This window comes from Numenius arquata, chromosome 6 (genome assembly GCF_964106895.1).
Source record: "Numenius arquata chromosome 6, bNumArq3.hap1.1, whole genome shotgun sequence".
Lineage (NCBI taxonomy): Eukaryota > Metazoa > Chordata > Aves > Charadriiformes > Scolopacidae > Numenius > Numenius arquata.
In genome coordinates this window covers 15,738,783-15,758,301 of record NC_133581.1, presented here as the reverse complement: position 1 = coordinate 15,758,301, position 19,519 = coordinate 15,738,783, and the positions used below count along the sequence as shown (strand labels likewise).

General features: G+C 41.1%; 1 protein-coding gene across 1 annotated transcript in view; it reads right to left on the bottom strand.

The window, feature by feature from the left end:
• BRSK2 (BR serine/threonine kinase 2) overlaps nucleotides 1–19,519 on the bottom strand; it is a 319,951-nt gene that overhangs the window by 26,499 nt on the left and 273,933 nt on the right. Inside the window, exons 13-15 of the mRNA XM_074148741.1 lie at nucleotides 8,577–8,637; nucleotides 4,049–4,256; nucleotides 2,853–2,901 (exon numbers count right to left, since the gene is read on the bottom strand). Coding sequence (XP_074004842.1) covers nucleotides 2,853–2,901; nucleotides 4,049–4,256; nucleotides 8,577–8,637 — 318 coding nt within the window. The remainder of the gene's footprint in view (nucleotides 1–2,852; nucleotides 2,902–4,048; nucleotides 4,257–8,576; nucleotides 8,638–19,519) is intronic.

Below are 19,519 nucleotides of genomic sequence, written 5' to 3'. Positions count from 1 at the left end.
TTTAAAGCAGCTGGAGCTATGTCTCTTTAAATGTCATCCCTAACACATTTCCTCGGACTTTTTCATATGAGAAAGAATAACATTACCCAGACATGTCAAAGTGTATTACTTAATCATCAGGTTTGTTAAATGAATGGCAGTCATTAAAAAATGCTGTACCAGAGCAAGGACATGTATTTTTATCATTCAGCCCATGAGGTCAATGAAGCTCTCGATAAGGATATCTTATTTCTTACAGAAAGGAAGAAAATACAAGAAAAAATAAGACGTGGAAGTGGGCACTGAGCAACAAGACATCTATCGTTAACATAGAATCCAGTTCATTATTTTTTATTACTTTTATTATGTTTACTGCAGGGTGCAGCCCAATTGAACTCATTAATTTGGCAATTATACAGAAAAAGAAAAAAGGGCCTTAGGCTTTGACTCGCATACAAACTGCCTCAAATGACAGGCACTACTTCTTTATACCAGCTTTTAAAGAGTGAGTGGGAAGAAGAGAAGGCAATAAATTAACAGAAAGACTTCCACCAACATGAGAAGAGGAGAGGAGAAGAGAGGAAAGGAAAGATTTAATTCTGAAGGTTTCTGCTTTAACAGAAAAACATCTGAGATGAGAGTATCATATATTTCTTTGATAAGGACGCATTAATTTTATGAAATTCTCTCATGCTTCTCCATTAGTAGATGCTCCAAAGTGTTGAAAACACAATTTATTCAAATCTTCTTCCCGGATTTCTTTTACTAAACTTTACTATTCCCTACTTCTCCCTCTCCTGAAGTCTTTATCCCTCTCCATTCTGTAGTGTTTGATATAGAGTGTCTATCCTATACCAGACAAATACCAGATATGGGGAAAAGTTGTTAAGGTAATACCATTGTCGGCAATTACAAAACTTTGGGCCCAGAATTTCCATCTATGACTCATGAATATTTCACACAAGTATCTTGACAAAAGACCAAATTGCCTTAGTTGGCAGGGTAAGTCTATGGGCATTGGGTGCACAAACACAAGCTGTGAAAATAAAAAGGAATAATTTGGCATCTGTTGCATATATTAGGAAGTGTTTGGAGCAGCACTCTCTGGCAGGGACTTCCAAACCTGCCATGCAGTGACGCACATTTGTGCAGTGAAATGGTTGAAATGTACACTGACTTTTAGGAATGAGTCTGGTGAATATGAAACAGCTTCTGCATGTCCCGGAGCTGCTACCCAGATTTAACACTGCATTTACTATCCCAGCCAAAGTTCCCTCTGAATTATCTTAGCAGAGGCTTCTGCATGTTATCCTGAGGATGCAAAGTCTCCTGTACTAAGACAAAGACTTTTTAGTGCATAGTTAGTGACAGTATAAGCCACTGATTATCCTCTCCACTCCTCAAAAGGGATATGCTTGACAATCAAATGAAAGAAGACAGAAGGACGTTACAAACCTAGTAAACTTAGCAAGCCATGAGAAAATCGAGAAGTAGGCCCATGTGAACCTCAGGAGGTTCAACAAGGCCAAGTGCAAGGTCCCAAAGCTGGGTCAGGGCAATCCTCAGTATCAATACAGGCTGGGGGATGAGCGGATTGAGAGCAGCCCTGCTGAGGAAGACTTGGGGGTACTGGTGGATGAAAAGCTGGTCATGAGCTGACAACGTGCGCTTGCAGCCCAGAAAGCCAACCGCATCCTGGGCTGCATCAAAAGAAGCATGGCCACCAGGTCAAGGGAGGTGATTCTGACCCTCTACTCTGCTCTGGTGGGACACTGCCTGCAGTACTGCATCCAGCTCTGGAGTCCTCAGTAAGGGAAAGACATCGATGTGTTGGAGCAGGTCCAGAGCAGGGCCACAAAAATGATCAGAGGGCTGGAGCACCTCTCCTACGAGGACAGGCTGAGAGAGTTGGGGTTGTTCTGCCTGAAGAAGAGAGGGCCCCGGGGAGACATTATTGCAGCCTTTCAGTACTTAAAGGGAGCCTATAAGAAAGATGTTTTAGCAGGGCCTGTTGCAACAGGACAAGGGGTAATGGTTTTAAACTAAAAGCGGTCAGATTTAGAATAGATATAAGGAAGAAATTTTTTATGTTGAGGGTGGTGAAACACTGGAAGAGGTTGCCCAGAGAGGTGGTAGATGTGCTATCCCTGGAAACATTCAAGGTCAGGTTGGATGGGGCTCTGAGCAATCTGCTCTAGTTGAAGATGTCCCTGCTTATTGCAGGGGGGTTGGACTAGATGACCTTTAAAGGTCCCTTCGAACCCAAACTATTCTATGATCCTATAACGAGGTGGTTACTGAGAGACTGCTTCATCCCGTGCTGACCTCACTGCCAATTACTGAGGTATAGATTTTCCTAGGAAGAACCATTTTGTATCTCTGTCCCACTCACAGGATAGTAAGTTACTTTGTTACAATACTGGGATATTGTCCCTCTGCCTGAAATTCCTGAATCCCCTCCTGGCTGTTTCTGCCATCTGGTTTTTAGCTCTCACCGTTCACTTTGATTTCACACGTTGGTGCTTTAAGTACTCAGTTTTATGTTTCATGCTGTGTGAATGCAAATGTTTAGAGATTTCAAACACAGACTGGTACTTCACAATACTGATGTCCTGCTTGCTAGGCTCATACCAACAGCTTTTAACATCTGGTTGGCATGTTTGGAACCCTCTTATACTGTTTGGCAGCCATTTGCAGTTACCTGGCAGTAAGTAGATACTTCCTACCTTTTTCTGGAACTCTTCAACAAGCGGTTTGTGCAGTGCACCCCATGTCCTTGCACTAGTGCTCTATGGCTCACCCTATCACATTCAGGCAAGAAAAAGACATTGGTATGTGGTGGAAAAAAAGCAATGCACTGCAAAATTACTTACTCTGGGGATGATTCCGGGGTTAAATTAGACATCTCCTCTGGTGTAGGTACTGCCCATGCACACACAGCCAAAGAAAGGGAGGGAAAAAAGAAATTGATGATTCAGTAAACCATCTATTTTCTGCTTATATACCAATGAAACAATCCTGTCATTACACCCTCTTGCAATTGCCCACTGCCTCAGCAGACTGTGTCTGACATTTGAACGTTGGTCATATGTCTCTAGATCACTGTATCTAATCAAGTGCTGCATTTCAAGGCTCACCCTACCCTTCCTTAAATCATTATGTAATCTTGCACTGGCTTCAGTGGTTTCTGGTTCAGACTCAAACACCATGCCCATTTGATTGCTTTACAATTGCTTCAAAGCCCAGTTGGATGCAGCTCAGTCACTGCTGCAATTCTCTGCGGTTCTCTGACCACCTCAGAGACAATGTCCCTGATGATGACAGCTCAAAATCTAACTCTTCCATGGATGTAATCCTCCTTTCTGATGGGACCACATCCAGTACCCTGTAAAACCATAGGATGTTGGGATAGCTACTGATGATATCCGAGGATAATACATGTGACATTGGGTACCCTTTGCCTGAGTGCAAAAAGCCACCTGGACTTCGAAGAAGAAAATTGTGCACATCTCAACACTCTAGAGAGTCTGAAAACTGAAACAGGCCAGCAGATATGAAACCACTGATTGTATTAAGGAGATTTTTACACCAAGTACCACAGGAGGTAAAAAAAGCATTAACCATGATCAAACAAGCTGTACTTTGGAAGGACAATTTCAGCCTATTGCCACTAGCTGTCTTTTTTCAGAAAGCTCAGCCTGTGGCTATGGAGAGGCAGTGGAGTACAGCCATAGGGGAAAAGGCAGAGCTCTAGATCCTCTGACAAAACAAGTAGAGAAGGTGAAGATAGTATTTTCTTGTGTTCTAAGAGCAGCAACAGGGATAGTTAGAGCTGTATGGCTAGAGTGTGAAGAGGGCTTAGCAGATGCTGTAAGAGCAGGTGCAGTGGCATGACAGAGCCTGCTCACATGTGCCGTGAGTTAGGGCTGGCTGACACTATCACTCTCATTTTCAGTACCAATATTCAGCCTTCAGCACATGAAATTTGCAGAGCCACAGAGAGGTATCAACTTGCTGCTGAATGTCTGCCCAGATAAGAACCACTCTGTACGTTTGGGTGAGTACTCACCTTGCAATTTCCGGCGATGGAAGCGAGGAGACCCCAGGAAACTATTCTTGATTGAGTTGAGCCGTGTCCTCCATGGCATTCCTCCAATGCTGGGGCTGGATGGTGGTGTTGGGTTGGGTGTGCCTGCTGGGCTCTCCTTTGGCGTATGGACAGGTGTCCCCTTGGGGGTAGGGAGGGGACTTCCCCTTGGAGAGGGGTGAGGGGTGACCTGTATGATGGGGATAGATTTGGTGCTTGGGTCAGTACTAGAAGGGAGCAATCTAACAGGAGACATAGGGTTGGTCTGCACTTTAGGAACAGCCAGCTGTGGGTTAAAGCCGGCAGCAGGTGAGCGGCCCTGAGCATTCTGCACAGGAGTGTTCTGGGAAGAGGGAGCGCTGGTATTGCTGGTAGGGAGTGGGTTGGATTTAGTAGACTGGAGTGGTTTTTCGGCCAATTTGCTCTTGGATGGCAAAGTCTGCGTCTTTGGGTTGGGCTGAAGTGCTGGCTTTGGTTGGAGTACATGTCCAGGCCTGGAGGCGTTCCTACAAGCATCAGGGTCCAAGGAGACTTGGGGTCGGGGAGAGAAAGGGAGGTCGGAGGTCTGAGGGGGGATGAAGAACTTTCTGATAGGCTACGAGACAGACGCAGAGTGTCCATGCACATCAAAAACAGTGAAATACGCATAGAGCGGGCGAGCAGAGAAAGGAAAGTCAGAATAAAATCCATCCGAGTCACAAAGATGCACCATGTCACAAGGAGACACAAGAGATGGAGGTGAAGGGGTAGTGGGGGGGAAGGGATTTTGCAAAGAAACAAAAACAAACAAACAAACAAAAAACAAAAAAAAGACATGCAGTTAGCTGGGAACACAGCATAATCAACAACAGCAGCGGCAGCAGCAAGAACAACAGTGTCATAACAGGCTTCATCATATTAACCAACCACGTGTCAGCAAAGGAAAACAACAGAAAGAAAAGTAAAACAAAGGAAAAGTAAAAAAAAATAAAATAAACCAAAACAAAATGAAAGAAAGTAACCAAGAAAAAAGAAGAGAGAAATGCCATCTCTCTGGGATTGTTCTGATTGCCCTGCAGTGAGAGAAGCACGATGCTGTAGGGAGGTGAGGAAGGGGAAGAAGAACCACTCAAGCCACAGACAAATTGAGATGTGCCAAGAATGGGACCACCTCTTTCAGCTCCAAGTGCCCATATGCAAACCCAGCAGAGAGATGAAACTCAAAACAGGTGTGTGATACATACGGAGTGGTAGGCGATACACACAGGTTACTGCACACACCAGTCAGAACCTCTTTCCATCCTCTTTACCCCTGACTCTGGCTAATGCACACCCCAGCTGCAGCCACCCATTTCAGAAAGGTGGGGAAAAGGGAGAGTGATGCCACATGGGCATCCACTCTCCTACCCTGGCCTGGAAGGTTAAACAGCTCAGCATTCCCTTGGAGACTTCAGAGCACACACCACCACAAGAAAAATATGAACTCAGGTTGGTGTTTGATTTGTAAACAGCTACAACAAAAATTTCAGAGAGGCCTGGCAAATTTGTTTATCTGGGAATAGATGATAATTCCCATCAGACTTTATGCTTCTCTTGCAACATCCCTCATCACATCAAAGGACAGCTTGATAATCGGAATTTCTGTCATAAAGTCACAGCAATATTTGCCATTAAGTCCCAATTCTATGGAGGGGGTGGGGAGAGCCATTGTTTTGTAAGACACAGTTTAAAAAGAAAAAGATAACTTCTTAACAAACTTCATAATCCATTGCTGAGTTATCAAAATGGGATTATGAGTTTTTTTCCCCAAACAAGAACATTTACATGTTAGAGGCATTTTGGGAAACCATTCATATGTCGACAGCAAACAGCAATACACAGACTTGGGAGGATAGAAGCCTTTTAAAGGGATATCAGCAAGCTAAAAATCACATTTAAAACAAAATGAATCTCCTTACAAAACATTGCTGTTAAAACCTTAGATTACAAGTACTGGCAGAACTGTAAAAAGAGAAATCACTACTCAAGATCTTTAGCTTTTGTCTGCACTGAGATTATAATTTCTATAAATAATTACCTATTACAAATTATTTATCACCATTATTATTATTATTTTTATTATTATTATCCATTTATAATACCTAAAAGCTGTAATCAAGCACTGTCCAGACATACCATGTACATGTAACCATTCTTCAAATCTCAGTCCCTGGTAAGCACACTCACTACTGAGCTTACTTTCTGGGTTTGGTGGATTAGCACAATGTTGCCATATTTAAAAAATATGGAAATATACTTAAGACTTAATTCGTAAAATTGTTTGCATCAAAGTTTTGTAATTACTTTAAAGAACTTAGGGTTAGGCAACCAAAATTAAAAGAAAATCACTACATCAAAACATTCATATTACAATTAGGATCGTAAAGTTAAACTAAAGTCTGCCACGTTGGTAAATTCTGATCAGCAATGGGAAAGGAAGGGGAAAAGATGAGGAAAGTGGTTAATTTATGGAAGTCACTATCATCATCTGACTATCAGCCATTTGCAAATGACACCAATGGATAAAAGTTGTTGATTGCAGATATTTCCTTGCAATTTTTGTATCTTATGTATATGATGGTTTGAGAAACAAATTTGAAAGAAAGTCAAATTCAGCTCCCACTTAAGCCATTAAGAATCTGAAGGGGCACCCTTAATTACCACATTTTTAATAATGAAATAAAGAGCAAGACTAGGTCTATATTTCAGCTGGTGCAATGGGGAACACCATTAGCAAGATCTTGTGAGATTTAGGACATCTTAGTTGCTGTCAAATTCAGTTCCTCATAGAACTGAACCTAAGGAGCGCATAATATGAAATGTGTATTTGCTTTTTAAAGTATGGTCTCTTTCAATATTCTACAGTGCTGTTAGAAGCACAGGTAAGGATGTTTAAAAAAATATGATTTTTACTCCAACATTTCCTTTTAAGCCTCAAATTTGACCTGCCTTAATATTGTTATGATCTGTTGAAAATGCCATCTGGTTGCTAAATCCCTTTGAAGACTATTTAATCAACTGCCTATTAAGTAATAATGGTAAGATAGAGCAACTATGGAACAGATCTTGTCATCCTTATTCTTTGATGTAGTCCTTCTGAGATGTCAGAAATTGATCCCAAGAGATCAATTAATGAGATCAAGATTTAGGTTTGCTGGACTGGATGCTTATTTTGTGCACAAAACTGTTTCAGTGCTCATTTTCAGTACATTTTGCAGTGGCATAAGAGTTCTCAGACCTCTGCTTTGTTCCGCTGGAATCCACGAGTCCCGGTGCAGAAACAAGGAAATGGATCTTCACTGGATCCTGGCACATTAAAGATGCAGAGGAGACCACAAACACATTTATGCCAATTGCAAAACAGGGTAACAATTGATAGGAAGCCAGAATACGTTTCAGAAAGTAGTTCAATCAATCAAGGAATTAGAAGCTTTATTAGCCTATAAACTTACACTCGACAGCGTGTCTCTATATTACACACAATGATATTGGGGAATTATAATTTTAAATTCTTTGAATACTGATGTTATCTTCGTATACCTAAGGAGTAGACCCATAGGTGTATCCATGCCCTAACACATGGAATATATTCATTTCCAATGGGGGATGGCATCTTCTCATGAAATCATGAAAAACACGTAGAAATCCTCCAAAGACTCTGGGCCAGACAATTAGGTAACATAGATTGCCACAGCCCTACAGATGAGGCTCAGACTTTTGTAAGGATTGCAGTCCTGAAGTGATAAGATGACCTTGTCAGACACCAGGAATACTCTTATATGCTTTTATTCCTAAAGAAGTTACCAAGGAGAGGGAGGCCTCTGTCATTGCACTTAGAAACTGTAATAACTTTGCATGAGATGTACCATCAAGCATATTTTGTATTAGCTGAGTATCAGGATGAGTAAAGTATCTGTATTTAGTTGACTGTATATTGACTAAGGGCATGTGAATGTACCTTATTTATAGGTACATTCTTTTCTCATCTTAATTAGTCAACTTCTTACTTTCCTTTTAAATTTCCTAGCCCTCAAATTTGTGTAATTTATTTTCTCTGACTTTCTAATACAAGCTATTCCAAGGCAAACAGAATCAAGCTGGTTGTAATGGGCATGGTCTGGTGCTCTGCTGTGACCTCATTGAAAGTAGCTGTGAAATGGTTCCTGATATTTGGTCTGAAACCACGCCATACACAGACTTCAGCTGGATATGGCAGTGTTTAGTCATAGCAATGTTATCCGATGTGCTTATGAGACTGAAAAAGGACAGGGGCACAGTGAGATCGCTGCTAACAGTGCAGGAACATGTATGAGAAATTCTCTGCTTGCACTTGTAAATAACATTTCCCTCACCACCCATGAAAATTTACAAGCTGCCAAGGAAAAACAAAACATCCCAGCTAAGAGCCACAGCTCTGCAGCAACAGATGTCGAAAAGCATCAAGCACGTGTGAGTGAATTGGACCAACAGATCTTGAAGCAGCACCACTTACCCTTGGACTGCTGAGAGGACTGGTGGAGAGCCCAGACGATGCTCCGCTGATTGACCGAGACCTGAATGAACACAATAAGGAAAACAGCCCTCAGAAAACTTGGGCAAGTAATAACCCTGAACACCAGCCACCACAGGCACAGGCATGAAGTGAGGAGGAGGAGGGAGGCTGTCACTGGAAAAGCACATGACTCTTTCCTTTCACTGCTGTCACATTTTTCAGTTGTCCCACCCTCAAAACAAAGAAACGCTGTTGCTCAGGGAGGATACTATAATCCCTTTTCATTGAAAGAGTTGCTACCTTCTTTTTCGTCATCAAGCACATAGAAGTTACTACCTCTGACCTGTGCAAGCTGAACTGCTGAATTCAAAAAGGACTGTCAAGACATTCATGTTGGTGCTAAGAATTCTCTTCTGCACAGTGCTGGTGGACACAGAATGAAACGTTCTCTGTCACGAGCAACATGGAAAAGCACCATGTGTACAAGGCACAAAGGTAGGGGATTCTTCCACATATTAAGAAAATAACCAAGTCTCCACGACCCAGCCACACAATCATTTCCTATGTGATGACTTCCCATTGAAATCAAAGCTCACATTGGCTTAAACCTTTCCAGCTTCTCACTGATGCATTTCACATCTCTGCTTTCCAGTAAGACTTCCTGCTGTTAAACAAGCCAGATCTTCTCTATGGATAACGAGTTCTGTTGTTGATGACTTTACTAATATCAAGGTAACAGCCCAGGTGCCCTCAAAAAGAGGCCAGTCAAGGGAGAATAAACTGTCCTTCTATTTGCTGACAAGGTCACCTATACTGTAATGCTTTTATGCTCTCCAGCAAAGGTCACCTATGAAAAATGTCAGCTGTAGACAACAAAACATACAGATGTGCTACGCTAAACGTGCTGAAAGGACAGACAGGCCAAATGCAGAAACATTTCAGCAGCAGAAGTTTCCAGGAGGAGGGCTGCCCATCAGGAAAAAAAAACCCTCTGCGTGACTGTAAATGAGTAAGCCCCAGAGGCAGCTGCTTTCTAGCCTTCATATCTAGAAAGAAAGTTGTCTTGAAGACTGAAACATCTTATAGGAGAGGATCTGGCTAAGAACCTAGTTGTTCAACAACCATCATGCAACATGTCAATATAGCAAACCTACCAATGTTTCACCTATAGTAAGAGCCATGAAAGCAATTACTTGCCTTCAGGTAACAGACATGAAAAGGTGAAATCCTGTAGATGCCTGGAAAACAGAGTGCATGTGTGTATGTGTATACATACGTGTCTACATGGGTGTGTATACATATATATATTTAAAATTTATATAGGTCAGATAGTTAATTATACATAAGAGAATATAAAATAAATTTAGACCATAAACTGAGTTTACTCTCTTCTACTGTTACAGAAGAATAAAACAAAAAAATCAGGTTCTGAAATGGTCTTCTAGACATATATTACTAAATAAATTTGAGTTGTAGAACTACTGAAAAATATGTGAACTGCAAAAGAGGAAATACTTCCAACGAAAGAGTAAGCTACAACTGAACACAATGGCAGGACCTGTTCTCTGTATTTGCATCCTCTGCAGAAACTACTCCCTGATGGTTTCTTTGTATCTCATTGTAGTTTGTCTGTCACAGTAAGTAGGTGAAACCCAGAAGCCCAGTCTCAGCATGCTTTTTTGCCAGATTAAATCTAAATTTGCACCATGAAAATGGGGGGCACTCATTCTATGCAGAAACTCCCCACTTGCGGTTTCCCTTGTACCCTGATGCAGTCTGCCCATCACAGTACAGCAGTCAAAAACTAGCAGCTCAGTCTTGGCATTCTTTTGCACTAGATTAAACCTAAATTTGTACCATTAATATCTGGGGCATTCATAAAAATTTTCACAAAGTAATTTTAAGGGGAGAACCGTCTGCTCCACTTTTGAAAGGCTATTTTATGTGCCTCTCCTATAACTGAAGTAGCTGAGCGCAACACAAATGTCGTGCATATGGGAATCGATTTAGTTAAAATCTTCCTTGTATGAGTCATCAGGAAAAGCTTCTTCCAAACCATAAATTACAAGAGGAACCCACAGATTATCTTGGACAAATGTGGAAGGCATTTAGGTGCCCAGAGATGCAGTTAAACACCTACTTAGGAGTTGAACTCCCACTAGGAGCTGTTCCCACCAACACTTAACTGGTGGAAAAGTCCTCTCTGACACTCACCTGAATTCCAGGATACTTGATTTAAAGTTCCAATCTGCTATCTCCTCTTTGCAATCAGGTGTTTCCAACAGTCCTGAATTCTCCCCTCCCAACCCCATTGCCTCCTATTTTTTTACAAAAACGATCACACACATGGAGGGCAAAAACATGGCAGGCCCCACCTCCCAACTCCCAGTTCCTTATTGGAAGCAATATTTGAAAAAGACTTGTTGTGTACTGTGTTTTCATCCAGCCTAGGAGCCTGAGGTAGGGGACAGAAGAGAGAGTTAGTGTGAAATCCTCCTGGAAATGCATTCAGTATCCACATGATTGCTATTGAACAAGCTTTATTTCTGCTGCTGATTTACATGCAAAATATGTAAGAAGTAAAGTAGGCCCTACAGCAAGTTTTAGTTTGTCCACACTGGACATTGTATAGAGGAGCAGTGGAAAGAGTTTAAAGAGTCCTGGGTTAATTTTAAGTGCTGGGGTGAAAAGAGAGCTGTACATTTTCAAAAATTCCCCCCTTTGCAAAAGAGTGCTGGTATGGGATATGACACCCAGACTGAGGAGATCTTCCTTGCATCTTCTTCAATTTAACAACTCTCCCATAATTTACCTTCACAAATGGGACACAGTTCCCAAGCTGGCTATAAAAACTCAGTACAGTGGCTGGTTCTATACTCCAGTACAAAAATGCTAACAAGCAAAAATGACAGATTTGTCCCTCCCATCAAGATCATCTTAGCTGGGAAATGCTAGAATTCAGGTTTAAACAAACAACTACACGTGTACTGCTCCTGTATCTCAGAGTCAGGTGGACAGAACTGGGACAGAGCAAAAAGAAAGTAATGAAAATGTTGCATTATGCTGAAACACTGTAATGAAATAACAGAGAATTTACATTTTTATCCCTCTCACCGGAAAATGAAAGTATGAAGCCCTACAGGCAGCACATTAGTATGGCAGACCCTGGATGATCTTATGTGTGGGAAGCAGAGAAAAATATGACATCATCTTATCTCTATGGCTATGAACTAAGTTTATTTAGTGGGAACTATCTATTAGTGAGTAACCTCCTAGGAGTCTCTACAGGCATTAAATGTCATTGGAAGTATTAAATCTATAATTATTCCAATAACTTAATACTAAATGCAACAATATAGGAAACTATGAACTTGTGTGTGACTCATTTTGCTCTGTGTTTTGCACTGCTGTATACTTGGGCACTAACTCAATGGAGGCCATCAAAAAGTTGTTGAAAATACAAGCAGAAAAGTTAATGCAGTTGCTCAGATAAAGAGCATTCCCTCAAACACAACTTCCAGATTTGAAGACACAAGAAGAGATTCTTTAGTCCCTTCCAAAGTGACATAGTTGTTTTGCCAAGCCTGGCAGGAGGAATTACAAAAAAATAAACCTAAGGGGCCTAAGACGCAAGGTTTAGGAGGGGGAAGATGTAGAGGGCACTCTAAACATAAGATGGGCACTGAGACCATTGCAGGCTATTCCTCCCATCTCATAGATTCACAATAATCTGGAGACATCTGAGCTATGAAAGAGAAGCCAAGGACTGAAACAAAATGTGCATGTATGGTCTGTAGTTTGTAGATGTGATGATTTTATACCTTATTCAATCTATCTGATACTTCAAAGTATCAAAGGTCCCTTGTTTTAAAGTAATTTTTTACTCATTTTAGCCAGCTGCTATTAAAGGGGAAGCCACGTGAGGCCCAATTCATGTTAGACCAGTGGTCTCTTACTGGTGAAACTGAGGAGCTGGAATCCAGTTTCCAGCTGGTTTCAGAGAACTGCAGAATTTCTTGAGAGCTAAGAGGTAAAGGGCCAAAGTCTCACACTGCTGAGGTGTTGGCAGAGAGAAATACAGGAAGGAAAAGCACAGCTGCCCTGGTAACCATACTACACATACAGCACATGTACAGAGCACCTCTATACAGCCCTTCACTCAGATTAATTCTGAAGTGCTCTAAACAGTGCATCTGCTAGTACACACCAGTAGACTGTAAAGGCTTCACAGCCAGCATTACACATTTGGGTCAGATTTGGCATTTGCTGCTTCTTTGAATGATCATCTCACAGAAGTTTTTCTTACAGGCAGTTTGGTACCTTGTTGCAGTCCCAGCAGAACTTGCTTTCATAGCACAATTTTACCAGGGTGCTGAATACAGCCTCTTAGCTAGTCAAGCTGGAGCCATGCTTCCAAAGAAGGGGAGCCTGCAGCATGCATGCAGCGTGCAGAAATGCATCAGACTTGTGTCCATGGGTGAAATGCCTTAAAAATTTTGAATTGGTTTGATTCCATGTGTAGTTTTGAAAGTCAATCCCAAAACATCCAGCTAACCTCTTATTTGCCTCAATCACAAATTGGGTGGAATTTGATACTTCTCTTTGCTTGCTCACTCAAATAAACACAAAAGATTCTAAACTGTATTTCAGCATATGAGACCCCTGAAAATTATCTGAATTACTATGCAATAGGTGAGCGGTCAGGCACTGTGTGTTACAACATTTTATCACTATTACTCTTGGGTGTCCAAAGGATATAAACTGTGCTACCTTGCTCTCTAATCTAGGGAATACGAATAGAATAACTTTGATGCTTCTCTATCTTACAGTCCCAACCGTGCAAATAATACTAAGCATAACACCTCTTACTGCAAATGCTTGAGTTTAAGTCAAGGTCTACTCATGGTAATAACCGCTTGTAAGATGAAGCTTTACAAAGAGTTCAGAGAGAGGACCGCAGGTTGTTGGTAACACAGCTCTTCCTTTCTGCGCACACAGAGGGTGATGTTAAACAGCACTACCTTCCTTAATTGGCCAATTATACTAAAGTTCCATTTATAAATGGTTTATAAAGAATTAATAAATAGTAAAGCATGCAACAAACATGAGAAGTAAATGTTACTGGTGCTAATTAGCTTTCTCAATACATGCCCTCTCAATAAGCTTTTGCTGTAGTCTATAGTGATCTATTACAATGTTTTTATTAAATCATCTATTAATAAAATAGTCTCCTTCTGTTAAGTATTTATAAACGGAACTTTAATTTGAAGTGTGACTGCATTCCTAGTTGTACCTATACCCTCTTTATTTAAAATAAAGAGCTTTGAAGATATATCTGTCTCTAGGGCCATCTGTTCACCTCTTAAGAAAACATACACTAAAAAAGGGAATACCCAGCATTTTTTTAATAACACGGATGGGATTCAGCTTCATCTTAAAAAAAAAAGAAGAAAAAAGGATAAATTAGGATCAAAATTAACTGTAGGGTACCAAACAGATACAAAAAGCACTAAACGGAGAAGGGGGTTTCATTCTCAGAAGGTCTCTTGGTACCTGCACAGAGTCTGAGGATAGTTCTCTGTGCCCACAGACATTGAAACGGAGAGACAAAAAAGAGAACAAAAGAGAACCCAAAAGTAAATTATATGGAGTCTGACTCCAACGTAAAAGCACACAAACACACACAAAAGCACCAAAAATGCTTCTTCCCACATCTCTCTCTCCCTGCTGTAAAGCCTCAATCACTGAAGTATATCAGCCTATATTATAAAAAAGTGCAAATGAAAAGTTCCTCTACAAGATACAACAGGTCCCGCAACAGGAATAATCCAAAACTAGAGCTTACCCCAATGGATCAGCACTCGCCATCCTCGGAAAGGGAAAATGAAGACAGAGGGAGAGAGAAAGAAAGAGAGAGGGATGTGGAGGCAGGTGGAGAGAAGAGTAGGAAAAGCAGAGTGAAATATTGTTCCAAGAACTGAACGGTCATAATTATTGCCATCGGTGCCTACATCTTCAGAGACCAGGAACACTAGGGGGACAGTTTCATTTACCAGAAAACAACTTTTGTCCTGCTCACAATATTTCAGACACATCCAACTTTGGCACTGGGGAATATGGAGAGGGACATACTAAGGCTGTAAAAAAAAAATTCCCAGCCAAATCCCAATTAAAGTCGTCAGCAGAGCAATGGGGTTCATACTTCATGCTGCATTTCTTTTCTGCCTCTTACATAAGGCACAGTTATATCAGACTGTTATCAAGGAAATTTTGCTTTTTGTCCCCAGTTTGCTCAGTGTAGTGTCCCTCTGTCCCCCAAGCTGGCCTGGTAAGAAGTACTTTTTTTGCCACGAATGAACTGTGAAACGTATTGGTTATTAAAGCATGCATTTCTGAGCCAGCTTGGGAGCCCAGGGTACAAGATTGTAGCTCAAGCTGTGAATTTGCTTTGTTACTGGCTTATTAGTCATGATGGTCTTACATTCAGGAATTCAGATCAGCTAGAACATACCAGCTCAGCAACCCGGCACTTATCTCTGTGGATGCCATCTTGTGCTCCAGGATCTCATTTTTCATTTAAAATAAATTCAGTCTCTGGGTCTTAAAGGTTGCAAAGAAAATCTTTCAAATGCGAATGGAGAATAAATCAATGCTGTGCTGAAAAGAGTCTGAAACAGCAGCTCTAAAAGCAGAATGAATCTCTGGCATGATGACTTTGAAGCCTAGCGACAATCAAAAACTTCAGTATTCTTAATTTTTCACTACTAACCAAAGCATTCAAAATCAAAAAGAATAGTCAGGTTATTAAGTTTTCAGGGGTGCAGGTAAGCAAACTCAGGAAAGTGTCACCACCTTTTCACAATAAAAAAGAAATTAGATTAGAAATAAAACCAAAATAATCTGTTGTGTTATTAAGCCAAATTATTTTTAAGCTGTATGTAGTGCTTTTTTTCCTCTCTGTCTCTTTCTCTCTCTCATTCTCTCCATTTTCAATAACAGGCTCCCAAGCTGCCAGAGCTACCTCTGGCTGGGTGAAGAAAATCCATTCTCCACAAGACGGTCACCAACAGAAATGCCAAATTTAATATATGCCCAGTAGATTTCACAGTTTACTGCTCAGTGCAACTAGCCATGCTTCCAGTTACATCAACATTGCAAATGCTGGGCGGGCAACGCAAGGCAGTTTTGAGAAAAGTTAAAATTAAAACAGTTAGAAAAGAAAGAAAAAGCTTGTGCTACACATTGATAGAGAAGTGGAAAGAAGCATTACAGTAAGTTCTTTTTCATGTGTTTGAGTGACACTCCACTTGTATTTCATCCTGGAGTGCAAATTTGCGTAAGATCTAATTCTATAATTTATATACAAATACATATATATGTATATATTTGGGGACAAACGCTGTCTTTAATTGTACCCGTACAAACCTATCTACAGTGACGTAACTGAGAAGAGCAAATTGACACCCATTGTATATTTATACAGAAAATACACCCATATTCACACATGCAGAATATTAAAATGTAAATAGAATGGGTGCAAGAAGGTTGATTAATTTTTCTTTCAAGTCATTTTCCCAACGGGGAAGGCACTGAAGAGGTTAACAAAGAGAATGGAAAGCAAATTGACAATAGGGAAAAGGAAGAGGGAAATGACATTTAAAAAAAATGAACAATCCCAGGACACAATAGACCCAGAAGCGCAGACATGTGCATTCCCTACAATACTGAAGCAAGTGAACTACGGAGCTGCAGCAACCCAGATACAGAAGAAGAGAAGCACCGAAAGAGGGGGTGAAAGAGAAAGTCAGAAAGAAAGAAAAAGAAAAAGAAAAGGGACAGTGGCCTCAGCTACTAAGACAACCATGTGCATCTAGAGGGAAGGGACCCTTAAAGATGCAGTATTCCTTTAAAAAAGACATTATAAAGTTGGATAATTAAACATTGGCCAAAAATTTAATGGCCACCATGATTAGCTGGCTCCATTTTGCTGGGGTTCTCTTTGCTGCCTATCCCTTTCTTTCATGTGGCTGTTTGCAGATCCAGAATCCAGGTCCTCTCATTTTCCCACCGAGGTCCTTCATCCTAACTCTTAGAAGTGGGAGGGCAGTTAAGACCACAGCGAATGTGATCCTCCAATAAATTTGCCTGGTCCTTCAATGAGAAGGACCCTGGGTGATCCTCATGCAGTGCCCTAACCTTCTCCTCCTGTGCTCTGAAAAATACTACCTTTGAAACAGAACACGAAATGCCCATGTGTATTTAAGAAATCCCCCAGTGGTTACTGAAGGGTCACTTCCTCTGCACCTAAAACAGCTGTAGCAGCTGCTAGAGAAGGATAGAGGGACAACGAATGGTGCTGGGAACATCTGCTTAAAGACTCTTCTCCTGCCACAGATAAAATTTCTGCACTTCTCTTACTGGATCTGACTTGTAATTTCTGTGGAAAAGCTCATCTTTAGAGTAGTTTCAGACTAGCTTTTAATGCAAGAAGTGCCATATGTTCAAGAACAGAACTTACATATAGGGAGAATCAGAGAAAGGAACATAAATTTCCATGTCTATGGTAACAGTCCAGGAAAGCCCAGCCACTAAAGACTGCATAGCCACTACTTCTTCATGGCTGTTCAATGCTTGTTCCTATCTTGGCATCTTAAAGAGGGTGCTTTACACACCATGTGAGGCACAATCTCTCCTGCAGATGCACAATGTTCTTCATTGTGGTGGGTTCAAGACTTGAAATACTGCCCACAAAGTACTGCCTCGGTCTGCAAAAGGCCAAAACAGGGGCTGTCCCTCACATATCCTACAAGTGTCCTGAGGCTTAAAGGCCACATTTATCTTTAAATAGAAAGGTTTCTATTAAAAGGGGAAATGGAAAGAAGAATGGTTTGCCAAGTCCATAGGTTCCTTCTCACTGCTTCCCCCTTTTTGAATCATATGGAACATTCCTAAACTTTGGGTAAGCTAAGTGTTTGTCCAAAATGTGTAATGATCACATTTTGATGAAGAATTATCCATTGGGATGTCAGCTTTTAACACTAGAGAAAAACTCCCTTCCTCTGAGACCAAAATTTGAGTAACAACATGTCCACTAAAAACCTTCCCAAAACTTTAAAGTTTATATTTTTGTTCATGGACCCACACGAGTCTACTGAAACTCCCTAAATCTGGTGTCCTGCATGTCTTCCATTATGGCTCTATTCACAGTTGGGAGTTACCCTTTTTGTTACTCTTCACCGTCTGTCACTTGAACTGCTAGATTAGAATCATCATCCTAAAACACTTATATTTGATGATCTTTTCCTCTTGTGTTCTCTGGTGCAACCAGAGTAGTCTTAAGGAGCTTGTCTCTTCCTTACAGGCACTTAATATTTCGCTCTGTCAGACAGGATTTCCAAAGTTTCCTACTATTGCTGTCACTGGCTCAGTTGTGCCACTGTTTCTAGTGCTGGGAGTGGAGAACTCTGGGCTTTCCTAGTGTTTTATATTCCAATCCTTCCCAAAGCAGTCTTAGCAAATGCATCTCTTACCCTGGTCATCCTCACTCAGGGCAGAACTGAACCAGAAGTAGCAGTAGGATGAAATTTTAGTGGGGAGAACGTTGGTACAGTCACAGGCTGCATTAGGGGTAGCCTCAAGTGAATGGTACTGTACAAAAACATATGTGGTGTGGGGCTGTAAATATCCCACCCTCTTTATTTCTCTCTAAAGAGAGAACAGCCATGTCCCTACATGGAGAAGGTAAGTACTGCATCTTTAAGGTCTCAGCAGTGAGGTAGAGGAGAGGAACATATTGTCAGTGTTTATACCTTTCTTCTTTGTTGAATTTGGGATTGGCTTCAGAGATATCCAGGCTTTTACTGAACATTGTTTTACTATGGCAGGAACAAAGCGAGAAAACAGAGTTACTAGTGTGGACATTTATACAAGAGAGTCACCTGAAGCAATGCTGGACACCCAGCCCCCCAACCCATCCTCCCCTTTTTAAGCAATGCTCTGAAAAACCTTTCTTTTGCTTTCCAACTACGGCTCAAGCCTACACAGTGCTGAAGTTCATTATCTTCCCCTGACTTCTGAGGACTAAGATGGCTTCCCCCATACATACTTGTAAACCCTGCTCCCCTTTATCCAATTGAAAACCCAGGTATCATCTACTTTGTCATATTGTCCAGGGAAAATAGAACATGCCTGAAGGCACAAATTGCAAAGCACTCATTACTCAGACTTTTCTAGAAGACCTCAACACTAAGCACAATCTGGGAAAAGGTTAAAATCGGACCACAGAGCCTCTCAGAGGAACAGTAATCCATTTTGTATTCTAATTTGTAGGGTCCATTACCACTTACTCCCAACTCTCTTCCCGATACTCAGTGTATAGAGAAATGCCCTTCTTTACCATCTTGGGTCTGAATCCCTGAAGCTTAGAAGCAAAATTCCCTGTGCTTTGCTAAAGGGGCAGCTCTCTGTAATATGTTTCACTGGTAACATGCTTCACTGTTTCACAGAACACTGCTTCCTAATGTTAGCTGATCTTTCATGCAAGCTATCCACTTCAATAACCAGAAGAAAATGAATAGTTAATGAAGCCTATTTTAGAACAGTTTTTGGACTTTCACAGCAGAGCTGCTGAAAATTTCTGGCATATCTCTGAGGGATTCTAGCTCCCATGGAATTCTTCCTAGTCTGTGTGATTTTGGCACAAGGGACAAATTAGCTCATGAGATTCTAAGCTCAGAACCTACCTCTTCTCTTTTGACATTTCAACGAAACACCAGAGAGTCTGAGAGGTGTGGATACCACAACAGCAGAAGCAATTAAGATGTAATTATGAACCTGTTTAGTTGATAACGAGCAGGGAAAACCAAGAATTAACAAAACTTAGTCACCAGTTTTAAGGTGGCTGGTGTTTGTGCATACAAACTTTGCCATATATGAAGACCAAA